A 20,709-nucleotide genomic window follows, 5' to 3' on the forward strand; every position below is an offset into this window, starting at 1 on the left:
CCACATAGTGAGGTAGATATGAGGGGGCGTGTTAGCACGAGCCGTTTTAGGGGGGCGGGGCAGAGTCTTAACTTAGATAAAGAATATCTCTTTGGTTTTGAGACTTTAGTCTTTGCAACTTCAGGGATCTTATCTATGCACAATCAGCTTGTAATACTCCAAAGAGAAAGGAAAACTTGAAATCGCATCATATGACCCCTTTAACATACTAAAAAAATTTAAGTTTATCAGTTTATCTTTTACACCAGATTGTGGTCACGTGGTTAACAAATTTTTAAGTTTTGGTGTCAGACATAACATAGATGTATGGATGTATGATTTTGCGTGCAGCATGGAGCGTTTTGTAAATCATTCAGTTCCGAGTTTTCTATCGCTCCACGATCGCTCTGAACGGGTTTCTTGTACAGAGCGCAGAGCATAGAAAACCTGGAGTAGACTTTCAGCCTAGTGATTACAGACAGCTTTGAGCGTGGGAGGGGCCGTTCCGCTCCACTAATACACGTTGCTCCACTCCGGCTTTTAGCATGAGCGTTGCTTGGTGACACCCAAAGCTTGAAACTCTGGCACATTCGGAACAATTTTCTTTGGCTGAGAAGAAATATACGAACTAACTCGCCAAACTTTGTGTGAAACGTAAGTTACACGATATTTATAACTACTGCATAATATTACACTAGCAATCATGCTAGTTTTTTTCCCCTGCAGCCTCATGCCTACAGCTGAATCTGTACAATGCTACTACAGTAGCACTGCTCGTGTGATATTGCTAAGGATTATAAAGAACCAAACTACTCTACTTTAATTTGGGGAGAAAAAAACATGAAGCGCTCATTCATGATTTTAGGAACTGTGACATGGCTGGCTGGCTGTCGCACCCCTGATAACATTGTGCTGATAAGGCAAGACGCAAAATAACATATTAGTTTAGGCAATTGTCAAGCGCGCGTTTTCTCGTGCGTTCTGGTGTCCATCGACACTAATGCAACGCAGTCCTCTATCTAACGTTACACCCGCTAAAAGCACTTACCTTGTTTCAGGAACCGGCGACAGTTCTTCACTTACTTCCACTTACGTGCTGTCATAGGTGCTTTATATAAAGAACTATGCTGTTAAAAAAATTTAAAAAGAGATGAATAAATGAAGAGGGGGATGCCCTCCGCGCGCTTTCACGAACAGAACGTTCCAGTAGTTGGCGCGTAAAACGTCAAAGCAAAACAGAAGGGGGAAAAAATCTAAAGTTTGCTGTGTGGAGAAGCTCTGCTGATAAGGCAAGACGCAAAATAACATATTAGTTTAGGCAATTGTCAAGCGCGCGTTTTCTCGTGCGTTCTGGTGTCCATCGACACTAATGCAACGCAGTCCTCTATCTAACGTTACACCCGCTAAAAGCACTTACCTTGTTTCAGGAACCGGCGACAGTTCTTCACTTACTTCCACTTACGTGCTGTCATAGGTGCTTTATATAAAGAACTATGCTGTTAAAAAAATTTAAAAAGAGATGAATAAATGAAGAGGGGGATGCAGAGCAGTTCTGTTCGCGCGCTTTCACGAACAGAACGTTCCAGTAGTTGGCGCGTAAAACGTCAAAGCAAAACAGAAGGGGGAAAAAATCTAAAGTTTGCTGTGTGGCGAAGCTCCACTGCCTTCCAGCTGTCAACTGACTGCGATGGGAAACGCGCGCGCACTTTCACTAACGCTCGCGCGCCCGTCGGCAGCCTTCCAAACACAGCGCAGTATGACTGCGTGAAGGAGGCTCGTGCACGCTCACTAGCGCGCGTTCCAAGCACTGAGTGCTATTGACATCAGCATGACTGTGCAACTCCTCTGTTCAGCTGAACGCCAGTGGGACCTAATACAGGCTGACTGACAAACCGAAAGCAAAGATATCGAGGACTGTCAGTTGATCTCATTTGTCATTTAAATATACCTCTCAGATAATCCATCTCTGAATGCTTCATGGTCTGGAAAATTGGACATGTTCTTTGCCAAATATCTTTCAGGTTGTTATGTAAGAGGCAAACAAACACCCACTGGGAAACCCTCTTCCTAATCCTAGATTCAATTTGTATTTGTTTGGGCTTGTTGAGATTTTAATTGTTACTGAGGCTTTAGTGAGTCAGAATATACTGTGAGTGGCATTCCACAATAATGAACAAGCTAATCCACATTTCAAACAGGGAACTTCAGTCTCATATTTGCCCCTTCAAACATAGTCATTAACAATGTTGACACAAAGCTATATATACAGATATAGCATTTTAGATTTTATGGATTTCTGGAAGATAGCAGATCATTTTACAGTAAGTATTCCTCCAAGGCTTCCTGAAGATCATATTTCTTGTTGGGTTACACCCAGGCCTTTGGCCTTAGTTGCATTTGTGAGGTTTGTTTTACTGATTCCTGCCATGTCATGATCTTAAGGAAGTTATTAAAGCACAAACATTGTTTTCCATGTAAATTCCACCAAGAGCATGAGGTGCAAGAGCAAATATGTTCCAACAAAGGACAGCTAAGTTTAATGGTAGAAAGATCAGGTGCATATGCAAAGCATTTTCTTATGGCAGTGTTAGCACTGAATTTGTCATTCTTAGTTCTGCAGAAGCATTTTAAACATTGAATCAATTAGCATTTATTGATTATGCTAATTATGATATGATAATTATTATAAATAATCTACTCATCTTTAACATAACACCTTTTAACGCTTACTATGCAGACTTTGGTACAGTAAAACTGTTTAGAATCACAATCAAATATCATAATTTGCCTTTGAGGACAGGTGCAATTGTTATTTGGTGTTCTTTCATATTGCACAAGAAGATAATGGACTTTGTCCTATGCTTGTATAATATACAAACCACTTCTTTGCAATGTGTGCAGGACATCAGGTGTGCTCTTTCACGTACACATTCAGTGCCAAGAAAATAAAGGAAGCGCACAGTGACACAGCAAAACATGAGACTGACTGATAACCCTGCATGCACAGCACTTTTTTTTAAAGACAGCCACACCTCCCATTATGTAACCCTCCCCACTTCTTTCTTATTTAATATTTAAATTTTTTTTAAAACCCATTGTGTTTGATTGCTTCACAGATTCATTTGTAATGTGTATCAAAATAATTTGCATATTGATTAGTCAGCACAAAAACAGTAACCAAATTGAAAATTTGCTTAATAACATGTTAGTTTTATATGCTAGTTAAGATGATTTGCATCGCCTGACAACTTTAGAGATTGTATTACCAGTTGTTGTAAAATTCTCATTTCTATAATTCTCAATCCTGAAAATAATTCTCAAATTGAGTTAAATATATTGTGTTTGTGCTCCCTCTAATGGTTGTTTTTGAATGACATGCAGCTCAGTTGCCTAGATTTGCTTTAATTGTGCACTGTGACTAGTGGTCTTTGTATCTGTTGTTATACTTTCAAACAGCTGATCGTAATATTAAAGAGATTGCAGAATAAAAGCTTTGAGTATCATTGTGTATAATTAAAAATCTGAACAGCATCAGAACAATTAGAGCATGTAAAATACCACTGAATTGTTTTTATTTATGCATTATTTTGCTTATATGTTCATATTATTATTATTATTAACTTTTAAATCTCATTTTACTTTAGTTTTTTCTTAAGCATATCAGGGGCATGTTGAGATATTTAGGACTTTGAGTCATGAATTTTAATTGAACAGTATATTTTCCAAAATTTTTCATTTTCACAAAGAGTACGATATAGCACAGATATGGCTATACACATGCCAGTGATGCAGGAAATACTGCAAGATTTGCTTAACCTAAAGAGGATAGAGGAAGTAAGTACAGCATTTGGGGAATGATTAACAAATTGGCAAAAGAAGAGAATGAATGGTGAAATATACATTCTCTACCCATTTCTTGTTTGATTGTCGATGCATTTCACCCAGCACATTGAATCCAGATGGAATGAGTAGAAAGAGCAAGTTAACATCTCTAAGACTCTTGGGAATTTTGGCTTCACATTTGCTAGATCTTGCCATCTTTAGTTTTTTCTTAAGCATATCAGGGGCATGTTGAGATATTTAGGACTTTGAGTCATGAATTTTAATTGAACAGTATATTTTCCAAAATTTTTCATTTTCACAAAGAGTACGATATAGCACAGATATGGCTATACACATGCCAGTGATGCAGGAAATACTGCAAGATTTGCTTAACCTAAAGATGATAGAGGAAGTAAGTACAGCATTTGGGGAATGATTAACAAATTGGCAAAAGAAGAGTGCTTCTTTGGCTTTAGAAACTATGTCAGGGGTATCCGTCAGAAACGATGATCTGATTTGTATTTCTTTGACTGTTCATTCCATGTTAATTCACATTTATCCATTCTTTAAAGAAATAATGTGTTGTAGCATACATTACAATATAAACAAAGCTTAACCGAATCTGGAAAGGCTTTGACCCTACTTCAAACAAACATTTTCTCCCAATCAGTGAGGATTGTACTGCTGGGGTCAGTGACTGTCTCTGTGTATTAAGAGGAAATTGCTTGATTTACAGTGATTTCAGCACATGTTTCGCAGAGCTGGAGCCTCTCCCAGCTTTGCAGACATTTTTGAGAGGGTTTCTGTGTCGGCCAAGTTGATTGGACATAAAATGCTGAGGTGTGTTGGACTAAGGTTTAACCCCCCTTGGGTAATCATCATTATATTACTGCATGTCCAATTTGGGTTCCTCGGAGTGCTTCAAAACAAAGCAGCCAATACTTTCACACTCGGCTTGAATGCTGTGAGTCCAAGCCTCTGTCCCGAAGAGAATTCCCCCTGAAATCTTTATGGTGGGATAATTTGTTCCACATGCCAGAGCTCACCCACTAAATCACAGGGTCCCGGTAATCAATGCTTCCCTGTCTCATTATGGTGTGTTGTGCTGTCTCAGAGCAGGCTTCTGGAGGATAAATGTCCTCTTAGATACAGACAATTCCTTGAAGTCTAAGTCATGATCTGGATAGGCATCACCTAGCTGGGTATGTGTCCAATCAGATGCAGTCAGTGAATTGGCTGAGAGATTTACGTTGAAATTCGTTTGCTGAGAGGAAGTTATTCTTTGCTTTTCTGTTTCTAACTATCTTTGTTGTTCTGTCTCCAAAGCAGAACTCTTTCAACACATCACTCAGATACTGTAATGCTGGAGGAACTCCTTTTCTTCCTCTCCTGTAGTTGATCTGCATAGCTAATGTTTTGGATTATTTTCCCATCTTTTAGGATTTAGCGAAAAGTATAATCACTCTCGCCCTTCAAGTTGATCCAAAGTAATTTAATGGACTGGATTATATTCCTAAAGACTCAAAGATCTGAGGCAGATGATAGTAAGACCATTTCCTCTGAAATCTGGATCTTATTTCTGTGTAAAGTGACCACGCATGTCAGTTCCACCAGTTGTGTGTTTCCCAGGAACAGCTACTTCATTCACAAATAATTATACCTTGTTAATCCATTTGTACGGCTTTCATTTATCTCAAGCCTGCTGAGGTTGTTGTGATTACAACATCTTGATTTGTAAATGTAAATTTCCTGAGGTGTGCTATTTATATTACATAACATTCTTAAGAACGCATTGACTCAGATATGATACATATGCATGAGTAAACTGTTTAGAAGTGTAGAATATATTTAGGAACAAGGTGTTTAGAAGTGCAGACCTTAACTGTTTAGAAGACATATGCATGAAGTTATAGAATAAAGGCAGAATTAATGAATGTGGTGGGAGCTCTCCCTTCCCTTGAGGGCTCTGTGAGATGAATGGTCTTTGTCCCCATTCACAGACTTTGGATGACATCCCTCTTGTTATAGCATTGTATGGTGATAACTGGAAAGGAAGTCCACTCACTCATTTACGAGACAGAACCAGCGAGGAACTAACGGTAAACCCGGCATTAACAAGCATTTTTTTCTACAACAGATAAAGCACCGCTTTGTGGCTTGCTGACCCACAGGCGAACGGACTGTCATGGTTATTGTTTCAAAATATATTTTCTCACCGAGTGGGTGACTCAATGACTAGGACCATGTCTCCAACTGCTCATAACCACCATTAGTCAAACATTAGTCATGACAACTTTGAGGCGTTGGTATTGAATTGATAATTTTCCATTGATTAAAACTTTTTACAGTAAAAAAAATGATAAAAAGTTTTAAGCTTTTCATGTTTTTGCAAATGTAATCTCTTGTTGTTTTTTAATAATTATATTTAATGCAGTTTATTTTATTTTAGCAGTATGATTGCTCAGATGCCACTTACTGTCATTATAATTCTTTCTCTGTATAATTGTATATAATTATAGTTTCATTACATTCATACCTATATATATATATATTTATATGATATATTTACATAATTGTTTATTACACTTTTTCATATCAAAACAATTGGCAAAATGCTATAAAATATAATCAAAATAACATTTTCTTTTTATATTCCATAGAACATTTGGAATATAGCAAATAATATTTAGAGTCACATTATCTCCCTTTATTCCATTCTGTTCAAATATAATTATAAAACGTATAACAGACATGTCAGAGACAAGGGGTACAGAAGGTGAGATCAATTGTTACTTCTTCCAGTCAGTTGTCAAAGAATGTAACTGCTCAACCTTTAATGACTGTCCATAATAAGGCTGAAGGTAAGATTTCCCATTAAAGAGATTCTTCTGGCCCACAGGTAGGCTAAAACTTCGGGATTCACCAGGAAACAGATATTACACTGTTCTAGATACAAGACCTGCTCGAGACAAGAGGAGGGCACAGACAGAAGGAAGGGAGGAATAAAACGAAAGAGGCAAAAATGACTTGGAACTGTGTGGGAAGACATGGGAGGAGCTTGCAAAGTATAAACTTGGATGTTTCCTAGCAGTGGAGAGCCTCAGCACGGTAAACGATGCCAAAAGTAAATGAAGAGGACGAATGCACCGTGGCATTAACAGAACATTTGACGGATATTCTTTAAAGTTCAGTCTTCTGGAACATCCGCGAGACGCCAGCAGCTCAGGAACTGACGCTGGGATCAGCTCTTCGGGTGCACTGGAGCTGGACTCGGTGTGGCATGCGGATCAAATAGTCCAAATACACTCTTGTACTAAAAGATAGAAAGCGAACTTATTTCGTAAGATGATCTGGTTATTGTTTTTGCTCCACTGTTCTGCCGGCGTGTTGTCGTCTTCCACCCGTGAGTACATTTATAACCCTCTCTCTCTCTCTCTCTCTCTGTGTGTGTTACATGTGTTCTTACGTACCTTCTTCACAGAATGGGGTTTGTTTCAGAACTTGAAGCGTTCGGTAGGCTATTGAATTTATATTAGTAAATAGAATAGATAGAAAGTTAAAACTCTAATACAATGTAAATGAACTTAGTTACAGTGATAATAAAACAAAATCCTTTAAGTCCATTTTTAACTACCAGCATCTGCAAAACACTATATTTTTTATGTATAGGTCAATAACGTGCCATGTTCTTGTAATGTTTATTGGATTAGTAGTTTTTTCCCCCCATCAAAACAACGGTTTTCATTTTTACCTAAACAAAACATCTATTTTTATAAGCAAAAATAATAATATATTTTAAAAACGTAATAATCTTGACACACAGGCATGATGGTTTAGATGGATCTTCTCTGGGATATAATTTATTTTTGTATGGTTTTCATGTCACATTAAAACAAAATTGTCTATTTACATGTTGGTTACCCCGGACCTTAATCTGGTGGACCGGTTTTTTTTTTTTCATTTCTTCAAAATGATCTAATTTTATTATTAATATTATTATTATTTATGAAGTTCATTTTTAGATCAAAACGTTGTTTTGTTTATGTTGTAATTCAAAAGCTTGAGCTTTTGAAAAAGTTCATCATAGAAGGTCATTTTTGCTTTGCATTTCTAATCAATTTAATAGATCTGAATGCCATTGACCTGTATACAAAGTAAAAAAAAAAAAAAAGCTTTCAGTGTTTTATTTACATTGCAATGCTGTTGCAGTAAATTGCCTGGTTTAATGAATTGAACAACTGATGATGTCTACATCGGTGCAATATATTGCACTATATTGAAAAAGCAGGGACAGGTGTTAAAATTTCAAAAGGTCAGAGCATAAATAATTTAACACGTGGAGGGTTCAGCCTTATGAACCACAACAAAACCCTGACATCAAAGCAAATGTTTGTAATGCATATGTGACTGAATGAAAAGTTCAGGTCAAGAGACGCTTTTTCGGTATTGGTGAAATATAGGTGTTTGTGAAAGTTTAATTTACTTTTAATGAATTGCAGAGAACAATGTAACAGGATCAAAGGGCATAATTGCGCTGTAAATAACAAAGGGCTAAATTATTAATAGCTGTTGTGAAATACATTTACAATGCAAGCGTTTAGCACATTCCCCTTACGTGAGATTCGCAGGTGTTGGTGGAAGGGAAGATTGAGACTAATTACATCTAATTAAGTATTGCCTCATTCACACCCTCAGTGCCAGGCAGGGGATTTAGAAAGTGAAGTGCAATACAGCCACTGACAGAATACACTTCCCTCTCCTCTAGTTAACATTAAACGCAAAAGCGGGTTTCTGGGCCTCAGTGAAATATAAACAGAGTTAAAAGGAAAAAAATGTGTAGACAGAAGTAACCCTTTAAAAGATCATTACGGTTTGACTACACGGGTATGAATGTCCAAAGGGTGGTCCCGTTATTCACCGTCTCAGCTGTAAAATGTGCATGATCCAGGCTTTACTGAGTTTCTCTCGGCGTTGCATTAATGATGACAGGACTACAGGCTTACCTCATGAGACCTTCTGATCTGAAACCAAATATCTTACTGCTAATTTCCTATTCAGACACCTGCGGTAAATACTTGTAATTGCTCCTGTCATTAAAGGGTTTGAAGTTTTTTTTTTATCCACTTAAATCAAAACAGCACCTTGTGAAGAGTAATAGAAGGCCATATCATGATTCTGTTTCATTAATGCTATAAGTTAAAACAACTGATTTGTATCTTTCAATTTTATTATGGAGAAAAATTGTACCATTTCTGCTCGGTCTGAGTGTGTGTTGAATATGTAATCTCTCTTTTAAGGTTAGTCTATCTATCCATCTTGATGTAATTACATGTAATCACATGACAGTTCTCTCATCACCTCTATTACTCAGTTGTGCTGCATTGACACATTCTTTTGAGGGATTCCACATTGTCACATTACAAGGGTGATAATGAACTCCAAAAGGGTTTACAAAATTAATTGTATGCGAGTACCTGTTATACTAATTATCTGGGATTGTTCAGTGCAGTGATAGATGTCAAACCTAATAGAAAATGACACAAAATTCAGGCGGCTATCAGGAACAGATGTATATTTCAAGTTTGACCCTGACAAACAATATTGTTTACACTTTGCTAGTTTCATTTTTTTTTTTCTCATATTATAAAACAAACTAAAACCAATATTTCATGTTCATTTAATGTACATTCTGTGGTCTTTAAGAACACTAAACCATGTGTGTATACAAACGCTGACCCTGGTAAACAATATTTTTTACACTTTGCTAGTTTTATATCTTTTTTTTTCTCTCACATAACAAAGTAATCTCAAACCAATATTTCATGTGCATATATTTATTTAATGTTCATTTATTATTATTTTCTGTGCGTTTAATGGTAAAATGATTTTTTTAATGAACACTAAACCATAGGTGTATTTAAACGCTGACCACTTTTTCTCACAAAATAACCTCAAGCCAATGTTTCTTGTGCATATATTTATTTAATATTCATTAATTTATTTATTTAATATACATTATTCATTTATTTAGTAAACAGCATCTAATAAGGGGGATAATGTACAGTCAGATGAAGACAGACCATCTGACTGTATGTGTTCCCTTTCATAGTAAATGGATATTATCTCCTTTTGTGATCATCTTGCGTATCCCACATTGCTCTGATTTAGGCTGTCACTATCAACTTTTTTGATGTGTTAGTCATGAGGTCGGTCTGTCTCCTCCTTTAACGTCATATCATGTGAGCTCACCCATAACCAGACAGCCCATAATAACCATGCTGCCTCTTTCCAGCTCTAACCTGCTATATCTCGCCCTCCCTCAGAGATGGCTACAATCTACCCTCAAGACCCGGCCCTTCCCATCGGCTCCAGCCTGACAGCCACATGCTCAGTGAATCCAGACCATGGCATTCACGCAGGCTCACTCTACTGGACGCTGAACGGAAAGCGTCTTCCCAGCAGCGCCTACAGCATTCTGAGCCCCACCGTGATCAGTGTCACCCTCCCACGTCTCTCCGGGTCCCGCCAGCGCTCCGGAGACAACCTCGTGTGCCATAACAGCGGGGGTCATGTGCTGGCCGGCTCCTGCATCTATGTTGGCAGTGAGTCCGTCTACCATATTGTTCGTATTTACTCTAGGCTCCTGTACAACTACCAAGTGTGTTTAATTGGCGAATGTGCGCGCAGTCCAACTTAAATACAGTTAAATGGATTTTGTGGGTAAGCTTGGAGCCTTGGGGAATATGGGTCAAACGTGGAAGTATTAGACAAGTCTTTATGATTTGACCCCCTGCCACTGAGCCACAGTTGTTGCAGTGTTTAATGTTTTCTGCCTGTCCACCAATGAACTAGAGAGTTGTTTAAGCCCCTTAAGATAACTATCTGTTCCACTGTTATGCTTTTAGCACCTGTGTGGTCCATTATAGGCGCTTTCCTCGACTGACATGTATGACAGAACAAATGTACCGCATTTGTCAAGTTACATGGAATGGTGGCAGTATGGAAAATTACAAACACAGACACACACACACACACACACACAAGAGCGAGACAAAGTCAAGGAAGCGAGTGTCTGGTCATTTGGAAAAAAGATTGAAAGCCAGAAATGGAGAAACGTGGTTACGATAAGTCTATCCTCGACTGACACATATGACGGAACAAAAGTACCGCATTTGTCAAGTTACATGGAATGGTGGCAGTATGGAAAATTACAAACACAGACACACACACACACACACACACACAAGAGCGAGACAAAGTCAAGGAAGCGAGTGTCTGGTCATTTGGAAAAAAGATTGAAAGCCAGAAATGGAGAAACGTGGTTACGATAAGTGTGTGTGTGTGTGTGTGAAGTGCTGTGTTGACTCAAGCTTTCTATGTCTCTGAGGTCTCCTCTGTAAGGTTTGGTTCATATAATCACAGTCTTACACTTAGACGCAGTGTCTTTTGTTCTCAGCTGAATGGAATCTTGGCCCCATTCCTGAACTTAAATGAGGATGACAGCTGAAGACACTCATCCATTATTGAAAATATTTAAAGTCAACACAAAGTCAAAATTGACCCTATTTACTTTCTTAATACACGTTCCTCGTCTCATTGTGAATGATTCATCTGTGCACATTATTCCAAAAAAGGTAATATTCATAATCTTTCATCAAAACTTAATGTTTCTTTTGTTTTGAAATTACTTTTATTTATTTGATCAAAAAATACAGTAAAAACAGTAATATTGTGAAATATTTTTACAATTTAAAAAAAAACTTTTTTATGGATTTTAAAATGTACTCATATCACATGATCATTCACAAATCATTCATTTTAAAAATACTGATTTGGTTCTCAAGAAACATTTAATATAATTTTTAAATATAAAACGGTTGTGCTGCTTATACATTTTTTATGATTTTTTTTTATAAATAGAATGTAAAAAAACAGTGGTGACATTGTTTCTGTCATTTTTAATCAGTTTAATGTATTGTTGGTATATGTTTGTATTATTATATATCATTATTATTATTATTTATATAATTAATTATTATATTATATTATTATATAATTAAAAAATATAGAATATATATTTTCAGCTTAATGCATCCTTGCTGTCTGTCTATCTATCTTTCTATCATTTATCTAAAATGGTTAAATAATGTATTTAATTATTATAATATAGAATGGAATGATACAATATTATATATATATATATATAATATTCAAATAAAATACAAATAGTTTAATAAAATCAAGTCTCTCCCTTCATTTTTGTAATTATTATTTTTTTGTTTTCTGTTTCATGTTGACTTCAAAACAAGCAACAATTTTTGACAGATTTTCTTTACTACCTCTGTACTTCTGTTTTTACCAGCATTTACAGCATGTACCTTTAATGAGGTGTAATGAGAGGCATGAGTCACTTTCCACTAACTCACTTTGACAGCTAAGTGAAAACTCATTGTCCTTGTCTGTTTTAGTGCCTCCTGAGAAACCCGTGAATCTTACCTGCTGGTCCAGGAACACTAAAGACCTCACCTGCAGATGGGCCCCTGGGGGCCAGGGGGAAACCTTCATCAAGACAAAATACACACTCAAATATAAGCTCAGGTCAGTGCCACAGGTCATTCACAATCATGTCAATGCCTCTTCCCAAATTCACGCCTTATCTTGTTTGTATATGTCATGTTCTTACATGCCCATTCACTGGAGGACAGTGGAAGGATGTTTAAGGATGTCTCAAACCAACCATCTGTGCTAATCCCTCCTGATGGGCAGATGCCATACACTTTTTTTTTGTGACAGGGAAAATCCTATAAAAAATTACTTCTAAATACTTAAAATTAGTCTAAAAATTTTTTTATGCATTTCAGTATTGTCTTTCACATTTTATTTGTTATTTTTATATTTATTTATATATATTTTTTTATTAATAATTGGCTTTCATGCCCAGTGAACAGATGGAATGCAAATGCAATTTTCACATCCCCATTCCCAAACCAGGAGCAATAAGCCTTAATTAAGGAATCATTCCCACATTTAAGGCTATATGATTGGCTTGTCCATTGGCTATTAACATTAAAAGCCTCCATATAGGGAACCCGCAATAGATTACAGACATATCACTTCAAGCGTATTGTGTCCACGCAGTTGTTGGTACGCCTCAGAAAATAAACCATGTTTGCGCACCTATAGGTGGTATGGACGAGAAAAGGAGTGTGAGGACTACAGCGCTGGAGAGCCGTACACATGCTACATCCCCCGCGACCTCGCCCTCTTCACACCCTATGAGATATGGGTGGAGGCATCCAACCAACTCGGAACTGCAACATCTGACATCATCTACTTGGATATCTTAGACGTGGGTGAGTGTGCATGACCTTTGACCCCAGCCCCAGGTGTTCTCCTCATGGGCAGCACAAAAAAACGAGGAGACCACGTGCGACGTGAGAGCGCCACTCCTTGTAAAAACTGGGTGGAGGCGTGACGAATTGCAGCGGTCCATCGCAGCGTCAGTATCCCTTTGCCTCATACAGTATCTACCCACCTACTCGCACATACCTGCAAAGCCTTCCTTTACAGACGAAAGGAATTTTTACGGAGTTTTTCACTAATCCCAGTACCATGACCTGCCTGGGGCTACTGTTTAGCAATGTGACTGGAATAGGGTAAAGTCTGTTTTGTTGAATCCTTAAGATCTTACGTGCTTTGAGTGCAGGCCAAGCTTGCACATAATCTCTTCAAACAGACGTTTTATACAACAAACATCTTCATAAAAATGGAATTAGTATTGTTAGGACTTAAGTCGGGGGGGTATTTTGTCTTGGCAAGACATTAGAAAGTATTTGCAATTAAAATAAAAAAGCCTGAACACACTCTAAAGCCCCCCATCCTTAAAAAGGAAATGAAAAAGGTTATAAACTTTTACATCCTGTGAGTGTAAATCAGTGTAACTGCACCTGAAGGGGGAGGCAGGGTGATTTTGAATGGAAAGTGCATTAAGAGGAAGGTGGGTGCTCCTCGAAACATGCCATAGTTATGACACAGCCACCACACCTAGTGCCTCCACCTCCTTAGCAACAGAGACAATGCTCATCTAAGTTACCAGTTAATTAAACAACAGCTTTGAGATCCAAGCAAACTACAATTACTTGGAATTTGAAGCACTATCAGTGCTATATCATTTTATAGCAGCTTGAACAAAATGCAGGAAAAGCAGAAAAATACAGAACAATAAGTGAGCTAGAATATCGGGAAGCCTTTATTTCATCTTAGTTGAATCACAAGATCAAAAGTCTCTAGTCTCGGCTTGCAGACCGCCCAAAGTTCGTTCCCTGATCAGCTGGTGAATATTGCACACACAAAAATGGCAAAAGTGTGTGATTGGCTAGTTTTACAAAACTTTAGTTTTTCGTAAAAACAGACTTGATACAAATTTGTAGCGAGTGAACTAGATATCCACGAGATCAGAACAATATGTGACCCTGGACCACAAAACCAGTCATAAGGGTCAATTTTTTTGAATAAATAAGCTTTCAATTGATGTATGGTTTGTTATGATAGGACAATATTTGGCCGAGATACAGCTATTTGAATATCTGGAATCTGAGGGTGCAAAAAAATCTAAATACTGAGAAAATCGCCTTTAAATTTGTTCAAATAAAGTTTTTAGCAATGCATATTACTAATCAAAAATTAAATTTTGATATATTTAAGGTAGGAAATTTACAAAATACCTTCATGGAACATGATCTTTACTTAATATCCTAATGACTTTGGCATAAAAGAAAAATCGATAATTTTGACCCATACAGTGTTTTTTAGGCTATTGCTAAAAATATACCTAAGCGACTTAAGACTCACTCCAGGGTCACATATATTAAAATAATCAGTAATTTTAGACAGACATAAATTGTGATGACCATATCTATTCTGTGTTTTCTGTACTATTATTTGTGGAGACTGACTTGACACTATTTAAACCAATTTATTTCATACAGAGCTGAAATTCATGAACAAGATGCAGAATAGATAGAGAGATAGATAGACGTACTTAGTTTATATATTTTATAATATTTAATAAATTAACATTTGTGGAACAGGGTGAAAAAAAAAACTTAATTTCTTCATTTGAATTGCTGATCAATAAATTCCTTTCCCAGTCATTCCAATTCAAATTCCAGTTCAAGAATTGAGGCGTGACACTATTTGAACCACTTTATTTCATACAGAGCTAAAATTCATAAGATGCAGAATTTTAATTGTAATTTCAATGTAAAGAAGTAATGAAACTGAATACAAATTCAAAAGAATTTCAGTAATGGATGGATGGATGATAGATAGATAGATCTTTCATAATATTTAAGAAATTGTTTGTGGATCAGGGTGGAAGAAAACTTCATTTTCTAGAACCCGTGTCGAACTGCAGTTCAATAAACTACTTTTCAGTGTCTTCAAATTCCAGTTCAAGATTTCAAGAATAAGTTACAATGAGGTCTTTTGTTGCAGCTACTCCAACCTTATCACATGTTGTTTGTGTCGTTTCCTCTCAGTGACGACAGACCCACCGACTGACGTGACTGTGAGCCGAGTGGGCGACCTGGAGGACCAGCTGACAGTGCACTGGGGGACACCGCCTGCACTAAAAGACTTCCTCTTTCAGGCCAAATACCAGATCAGATACAGACTGGAGGAAAGCAGTGACTGGAAGGTACAGTAGCACTCTCGCTCAATGAGCACACGTCATCGGCTCTCTGCCCATTATCCTGATTACTATTACCATCTTCCCACTTCCACACCCACTTGTTTTTGTAATGCAAACTGTGTATGCTTGTGAGTTAGTGTCAGTTTCTCAATTTTAAAGCATTTGCAGAGTGGCGCAATGATTAATTGGAGTGGTTCAAAAGATAACAGCCATGTTTCAGTAGAATTTGGGGTGTTTGTATTACTTGTCCAAAACGTCATTTCCAGCTGTAGCAGAACAGCACATGGTTTCCAGTCCTCTGGCCACGGAAGAGTCCGGCTAAACTTTGGGCTTCAAATAAACTTAAGCTTTCGCTGTCCCCATTTCGCTCATATGGATCCAATCAGTTGGCAGGTTTCCTTCTGAAGCTGGGCAGGGTTGGGTTACATAATTTTTTTCCCTTACCCATCATTGTGCTGTCAGTTGCACAGTCCTACATAGTTAACAAAGTCAAAATATGACAGTGACCATCAAAACACATCACAGAAGATGATCTGTTGTTTTCAAAGCACGTTTAGAGGGTTGTATTATCACCTGGGCCGTTCTCAACCCCACAGATTGCTTACATAGCCTGTGCGAAGGGAAATAATTACCCAGCATGCCTGTTACACGGCAACCTGATGATGTTAACATTCTGCCACTCATCACGTTCCAATAGTAATGAAGGTCCTCGGATTACAGAGCCATGCATATTAACCGTGTTTGTAGTTTTTGAAATGTGACTCTGGAAATGGACCGTGGAAAGGGACTGATTCAGGGGTACCGGGATTGTAAATAATTACAGGGGGCCCAGGCCGTTTCGACATTCCTGCATTCGAATCCCATATACCTCTGCTTTAACACACAGGAAGGAGGAAGCACTGAGGCTGGCATGGCCTTGTCTACATGTTAATGATGCTGTCTGCACTCGTGCAATTACTTAATCTGTAATAAGTAGTAGATAACAGATTTTCTCTCAGGGTAGTGTTAGTGCTCTCTGAGTATATGTAGAGCCAGAAGGCAGGCCAATTATTTATGTGTGTGTCCCTGTTATTTATCTCCTGTCTTTGTCTCTGATATATGTTGGTATATCCCCTAGGAGCACAAAAGGGGGGAAATTTCTTTGTTCTACGTCTTTGTAGATGAGCTTGTTTGAACTTGCTTAAGGATTTTGAAAGTGAATGGCTTTTTTTCCTTCTTATAGAGAATATTAAATATGCCCGTCAGGGTAACGGTGTGTGTGTGATATGTGGCCACTGTAGGTGTTTGATGTAACAGACTGTTTTGTGTGTTTTTCTGGTGGCAGGTGGTGGATGATGTTGGGAACCAGACTTCCTGCAGGCTGGCAGGGTTGCGGCCAGGCACGGTGTATTTCGTGCAGGTGCGCTGTAATCCGGTAGGGATTCTGGGATCTAGGAAAGCTGGCATTTGGAGTGACTGGAGTCACCCAACTGCAGCCTCAACACCACACAGTGGTAAGAGAAATTTCATTCAAGAGATCCTTGCAAAAGAAGGTACTTAGCAGAAACAATTTTTTGGAAGTTTACCATGCTAATACCATGGTGTTTACCTTGTAAATACAGTGATATCACTTTGCTTTTTTTCATAAGGTTGCATAGTTTATATTCATATTTAGAGAATACTATTTCTGAATTTTGAGCTAAAAAAATAACACATCCAAAATTTAACTTTTGTTGATTTTGACTGGATGATCCATGTTCAAAGCCACTGTAAAATGCAAATAAATGTAAATGCACACAAATGATCACAAATTCTGATAATGTGACAATTTTTTGCATGCTTGGCAACCACAAAAAGCCAAAATGTTAAGTTAATGAATCATATTACTTGGTTAAAGTAATGATTATTTTGTTAATTATTATTAAAACCTTAGTTAACTATATTAGTGAGCAATGCAAAATACTTCTAAACTTTTAATTTTATAATAATTTAAACATTTATTAATTTTAACATTATTAAAGTATCTGATAATATATTTTAATGGACATAACATGAAATGAACAATGAACAGTTAGATTTGTATTAACTAAAGCTAACAAGTAAAGTCTGCCATTACATTTGAATATCCATTCATGCAGTTCATGAAATTATAATTATTTTAAACTTGGACTTGTAGACTCATAGCCTAGCAGTCTTTTTGCGCAACGGGTCTCATGTGGGAGACATGAATTTGATTCCAGCTCGTCTTATATATAAATCCGTCTCCTAGTTATTTCCTGCCTTTTTATGATTAAAAATGACAGAAAGGACAAAAGCAGCATAGAAAATAAATAAATATAACCAGCGACACTAGTTAAATGGTAGCAGGGATAGTTGGATTGAGACGTTGCTTTCGCTGTCCTTCATCATATTTTCACAATTTGAATGTGTCGTGCAGTCCATCCTATAATCAGATACATATTTCGAAGACGATGCTCAGTCCAGCAGACACCAACTAGCAGATGCAACGCATTACTTTAGTCATACATCTCCCCATTTTGTGGCTTGCCAGAGAGCCACGGGGGAGTGTTGGATATATTTTTTCAAACCATTGTTTCTGAAGATTAACAGATTAACTCCTCTGCACATTAACTCTTCTGGAGTGGCCCACATCTGGAGCTCAGAAACCTGTTGTTTATTTAAAAAGGATTTATTTTTATCCCAACTTGTGTTTGGTTGGCTGTGTAAACTGCGCTCTGTATCTGTGATAAGCTTGATGCGTGTACGATAGGCGCTTGTCTCCCTGGATGGACACGTGTTGATTTTTGTCTTTCGCCCCGCAGAGCGGCTGCAGACAGGGTCATGTGACTCGAAGGTGGGGCAGCAGAACTCCACGTTGCGGCGAGATTTGAAGCAGTTCTTTGGCTGGGTGCGCAAACACGCCTATGGTTGCAGCGGTATGAGTATCAAACTTTATGATCAGTGGCGGGTCTGGCTGCAGAAATCTCACAAAACCCGCAACCAGGTAGGTAAGGAGCTTTTGATTTGCGTTCTACATTAATCACCATTTAGGTGTCTGGTTTTCTTCAGCTTTAGTTTCTTCAACTGTTATGCCAGGAGTATTTGCTCTCATAACTCTGTGAGACTGGATCCAAGCCCTTGAGTTATTGGAGTTGCCCGGGTTAATTGAATTAAAGTGCTGCTGGTGTTATTGTACTGAGTTTCCTGTGTTTTGCTCGGTAACCACAGAAGTAAATAACATGAGGCGACTCGTATGATTTCAGGTAACTTTTCATAAACCATCGTAGTAAACCGGACTATTTAAATAAACTCGACTAATGAAGTTCTGCACGCCAAGTATCATTCAACATATGTATTCGGTTCGGAGCTCACATCTGTCAGATTTCACAGTAATCTTGTTTTGGAAATGACAGGGATAGTCCTTCACTGGAGAGAATATACCCAACTTCTTTCATGCGTCCCTAGTGTGTTGTGGTCTGTGTTATATGAAAAAACATGACCCAAATGCTTGTCAGCATCTGGAAAGATCTGACTTCACATTGGATGACCCGCTGCTACATCATGACAAGCCCAGCAAGAGATAAACCCATAGCAATTTCACTAAGAATATCCAAATCTCTAAACCGCAAATATGCAAATACTTTTTAACTATCATTTTTAGCCATCACTATCCGTGCCGAAACCATGGCCTCGGATTGTTTTTGAATGGCTATTTGACGCCTTTCATGTTCTGTGGGCATTTCATGCGTCCCTAGTGTGTTGTGGTCTGTGTTATATGAAAAAACATGACCCAAATGCTTGTCAGCATCTGGAAAGATCTGACTTCACATTGGATGACCCGCTGCTACGTCATGACAAGCCCAGCAAGAGATAAACCCATAGCAATTTCACTAAGAATATCCAAATCTCTAAACCGCAAATATGCAAATACTTTTTAACTATCATATTTAGCCATCACTATCCGTGCCGAAACCATGGCCTCGGATTGTTTTTGAATGGCTATTTGACGCCTTTCATGTTCTGTGGGCGTTTATCTGATTACTGTAATATTGTCTGCTTTCAGGTTCTTCAAGGAGATAAATCATAGCACGTCGCTCCTGGCAGGCAGAACATTTAACAACAACAGCACACTGTGGAAGATTTCACATTTTCCAGACTGCTGCTTGGCTCGGATCAGGAAAGTTAAAGTACAGCTGGACTCAAAGCGGGATGTTCAAACAACAAAAGGTGTCGGGCATTTGGTCCCTCATACACAGATTCAATTGTGCAGTTCTCTAAAATGCCTTATTATACAGAAAAACAAACCGTCTTTGATAATAGCCATGGAGATCACGTGGACTATATCCTCGCAACTCGCTATCCGTGGAGACAAGTTCTTGATAGTGTTGGGGAGCTATTAATTAAAGGTCATAATTTGCACATGTACTGATGACTATGCACGAGCCATGCTTAGCCGACGTGACACATGGTCTATATGTGGACCCGTGACCTTGCTAACTTTAGCCGACCTGTATGTTAAAGAGGTTCCTCATGGACAAATGGAAAATGTCTGAATGTTTTTTCAGCCAGTGTTTTGTGTAACTTCAAGACAACTGGAAGAATATTAAGACCATCCAGTTTTACCAAAGGTACCTTTCATGAATGTTTGAGTGACAGTGGTGACTAAACTACAGCAGTTTACCTAAAAATCTGACAGGTATACCTCACAGAACATCTTGCCACTTTTTAGTCTCCTATTTCTTTAAATAACCGGTACATGCAATGCAATGCTGAACATATCAATACATAGAAATAAACCTCTCACTTAAATAAGTTCCACTGCAGTCGTAAAGGAGGACCTTCACTGTATTCAGGATCAACACTACAACAAAGTTAACATGTTGGAACCCCAGAGTGGACTCAGAAAATGGCCTTTTAATAAATGGAGAGGAAGACTTGGCCAACTAATGTTGTTTCTCATGTTTATATATGTGTGTTGCAGTTACAAAACTGTAACTGTGTTTGTAGCATTGAACTGTTTGAAAATAATTTTATGTATTGAGACATTTTACTGCTTTTATTTTTGTACTGAATTGTATCCGCATATTTAAATTTAAAGTTATGTTTTGACTCTTAAGTTATGTGTAGGTAGATTATATTATTATTGACTGAATTGTTAAACACTAATATTGTTCATAAAATCCTTCTTTAAGATAAAACTTATGAACTTAGTCCTTTTTGACCAAAAACAAAACAAA

At 37.8% G+C, this 20,709-nt stretch overlaps 1 protein-coding gene across 2 annotated transcripts; it reads left to right on the plus strand.

Annotated features, from left to right (window-relative positions):
• The first annotated feature begins 329 nt into the window (after positions 1-329).
• Positions 330-20,627, plus strand: LOC107588877 (cytokine receptor-like factor 1). 2 transcript variants are annotated; one of them, XM_016277121.1, is made up of 9 exons: positions 330-633; positions 6,701-7,204; positions 10,125-10,403; positions 12,270-12,399; positions 12,985-13,154; positions 15,342-15,499; positions 16,818-16,986; positions 18,295-18,480; positions 19,536-20,627. In XM_016277121.1, the coding sequence occupies exons 2-9, from the start codon at positions 7,147-7,149 to the stop codon at positions 19,550-19,552; spliced, it is 1,167 nt and encodes a 388-aa protein (XP_016132607.1). In that variant the 5' UTR covers positions 330-633; positions 6,701-7,146; the 3' UTR covers positions 19,553-20,627. The 2 variants fall into 2 exon arrangements, with proteins under 2 accessions (XP_016132607.1, XP_016132606.1); XM_016277120.1 differs by having other exon boundaries at positions 18,295-18,476.
• The last annotated feature ends 82 nt before the right edge of the window (positions 20,628-20,709 follow it).

Source organism: Sinocyclocheilus grahami, unplaced genomic scaffold (assembly GCF_001515645.1).
Source record: "Sinocyclocheilus grahami isolate Dianchi unplaced genomic scaffold, SAMN03320097.WGS_v1.1 scaffold109.1, whole genome shotgun sequence".
NCBI lineage: Eukaryota > Metazoa > Chordata > Actinopteri > Cypriniformes > Cyprinidae > Sinocyclocheilus > Sinocyclocheilus grahami.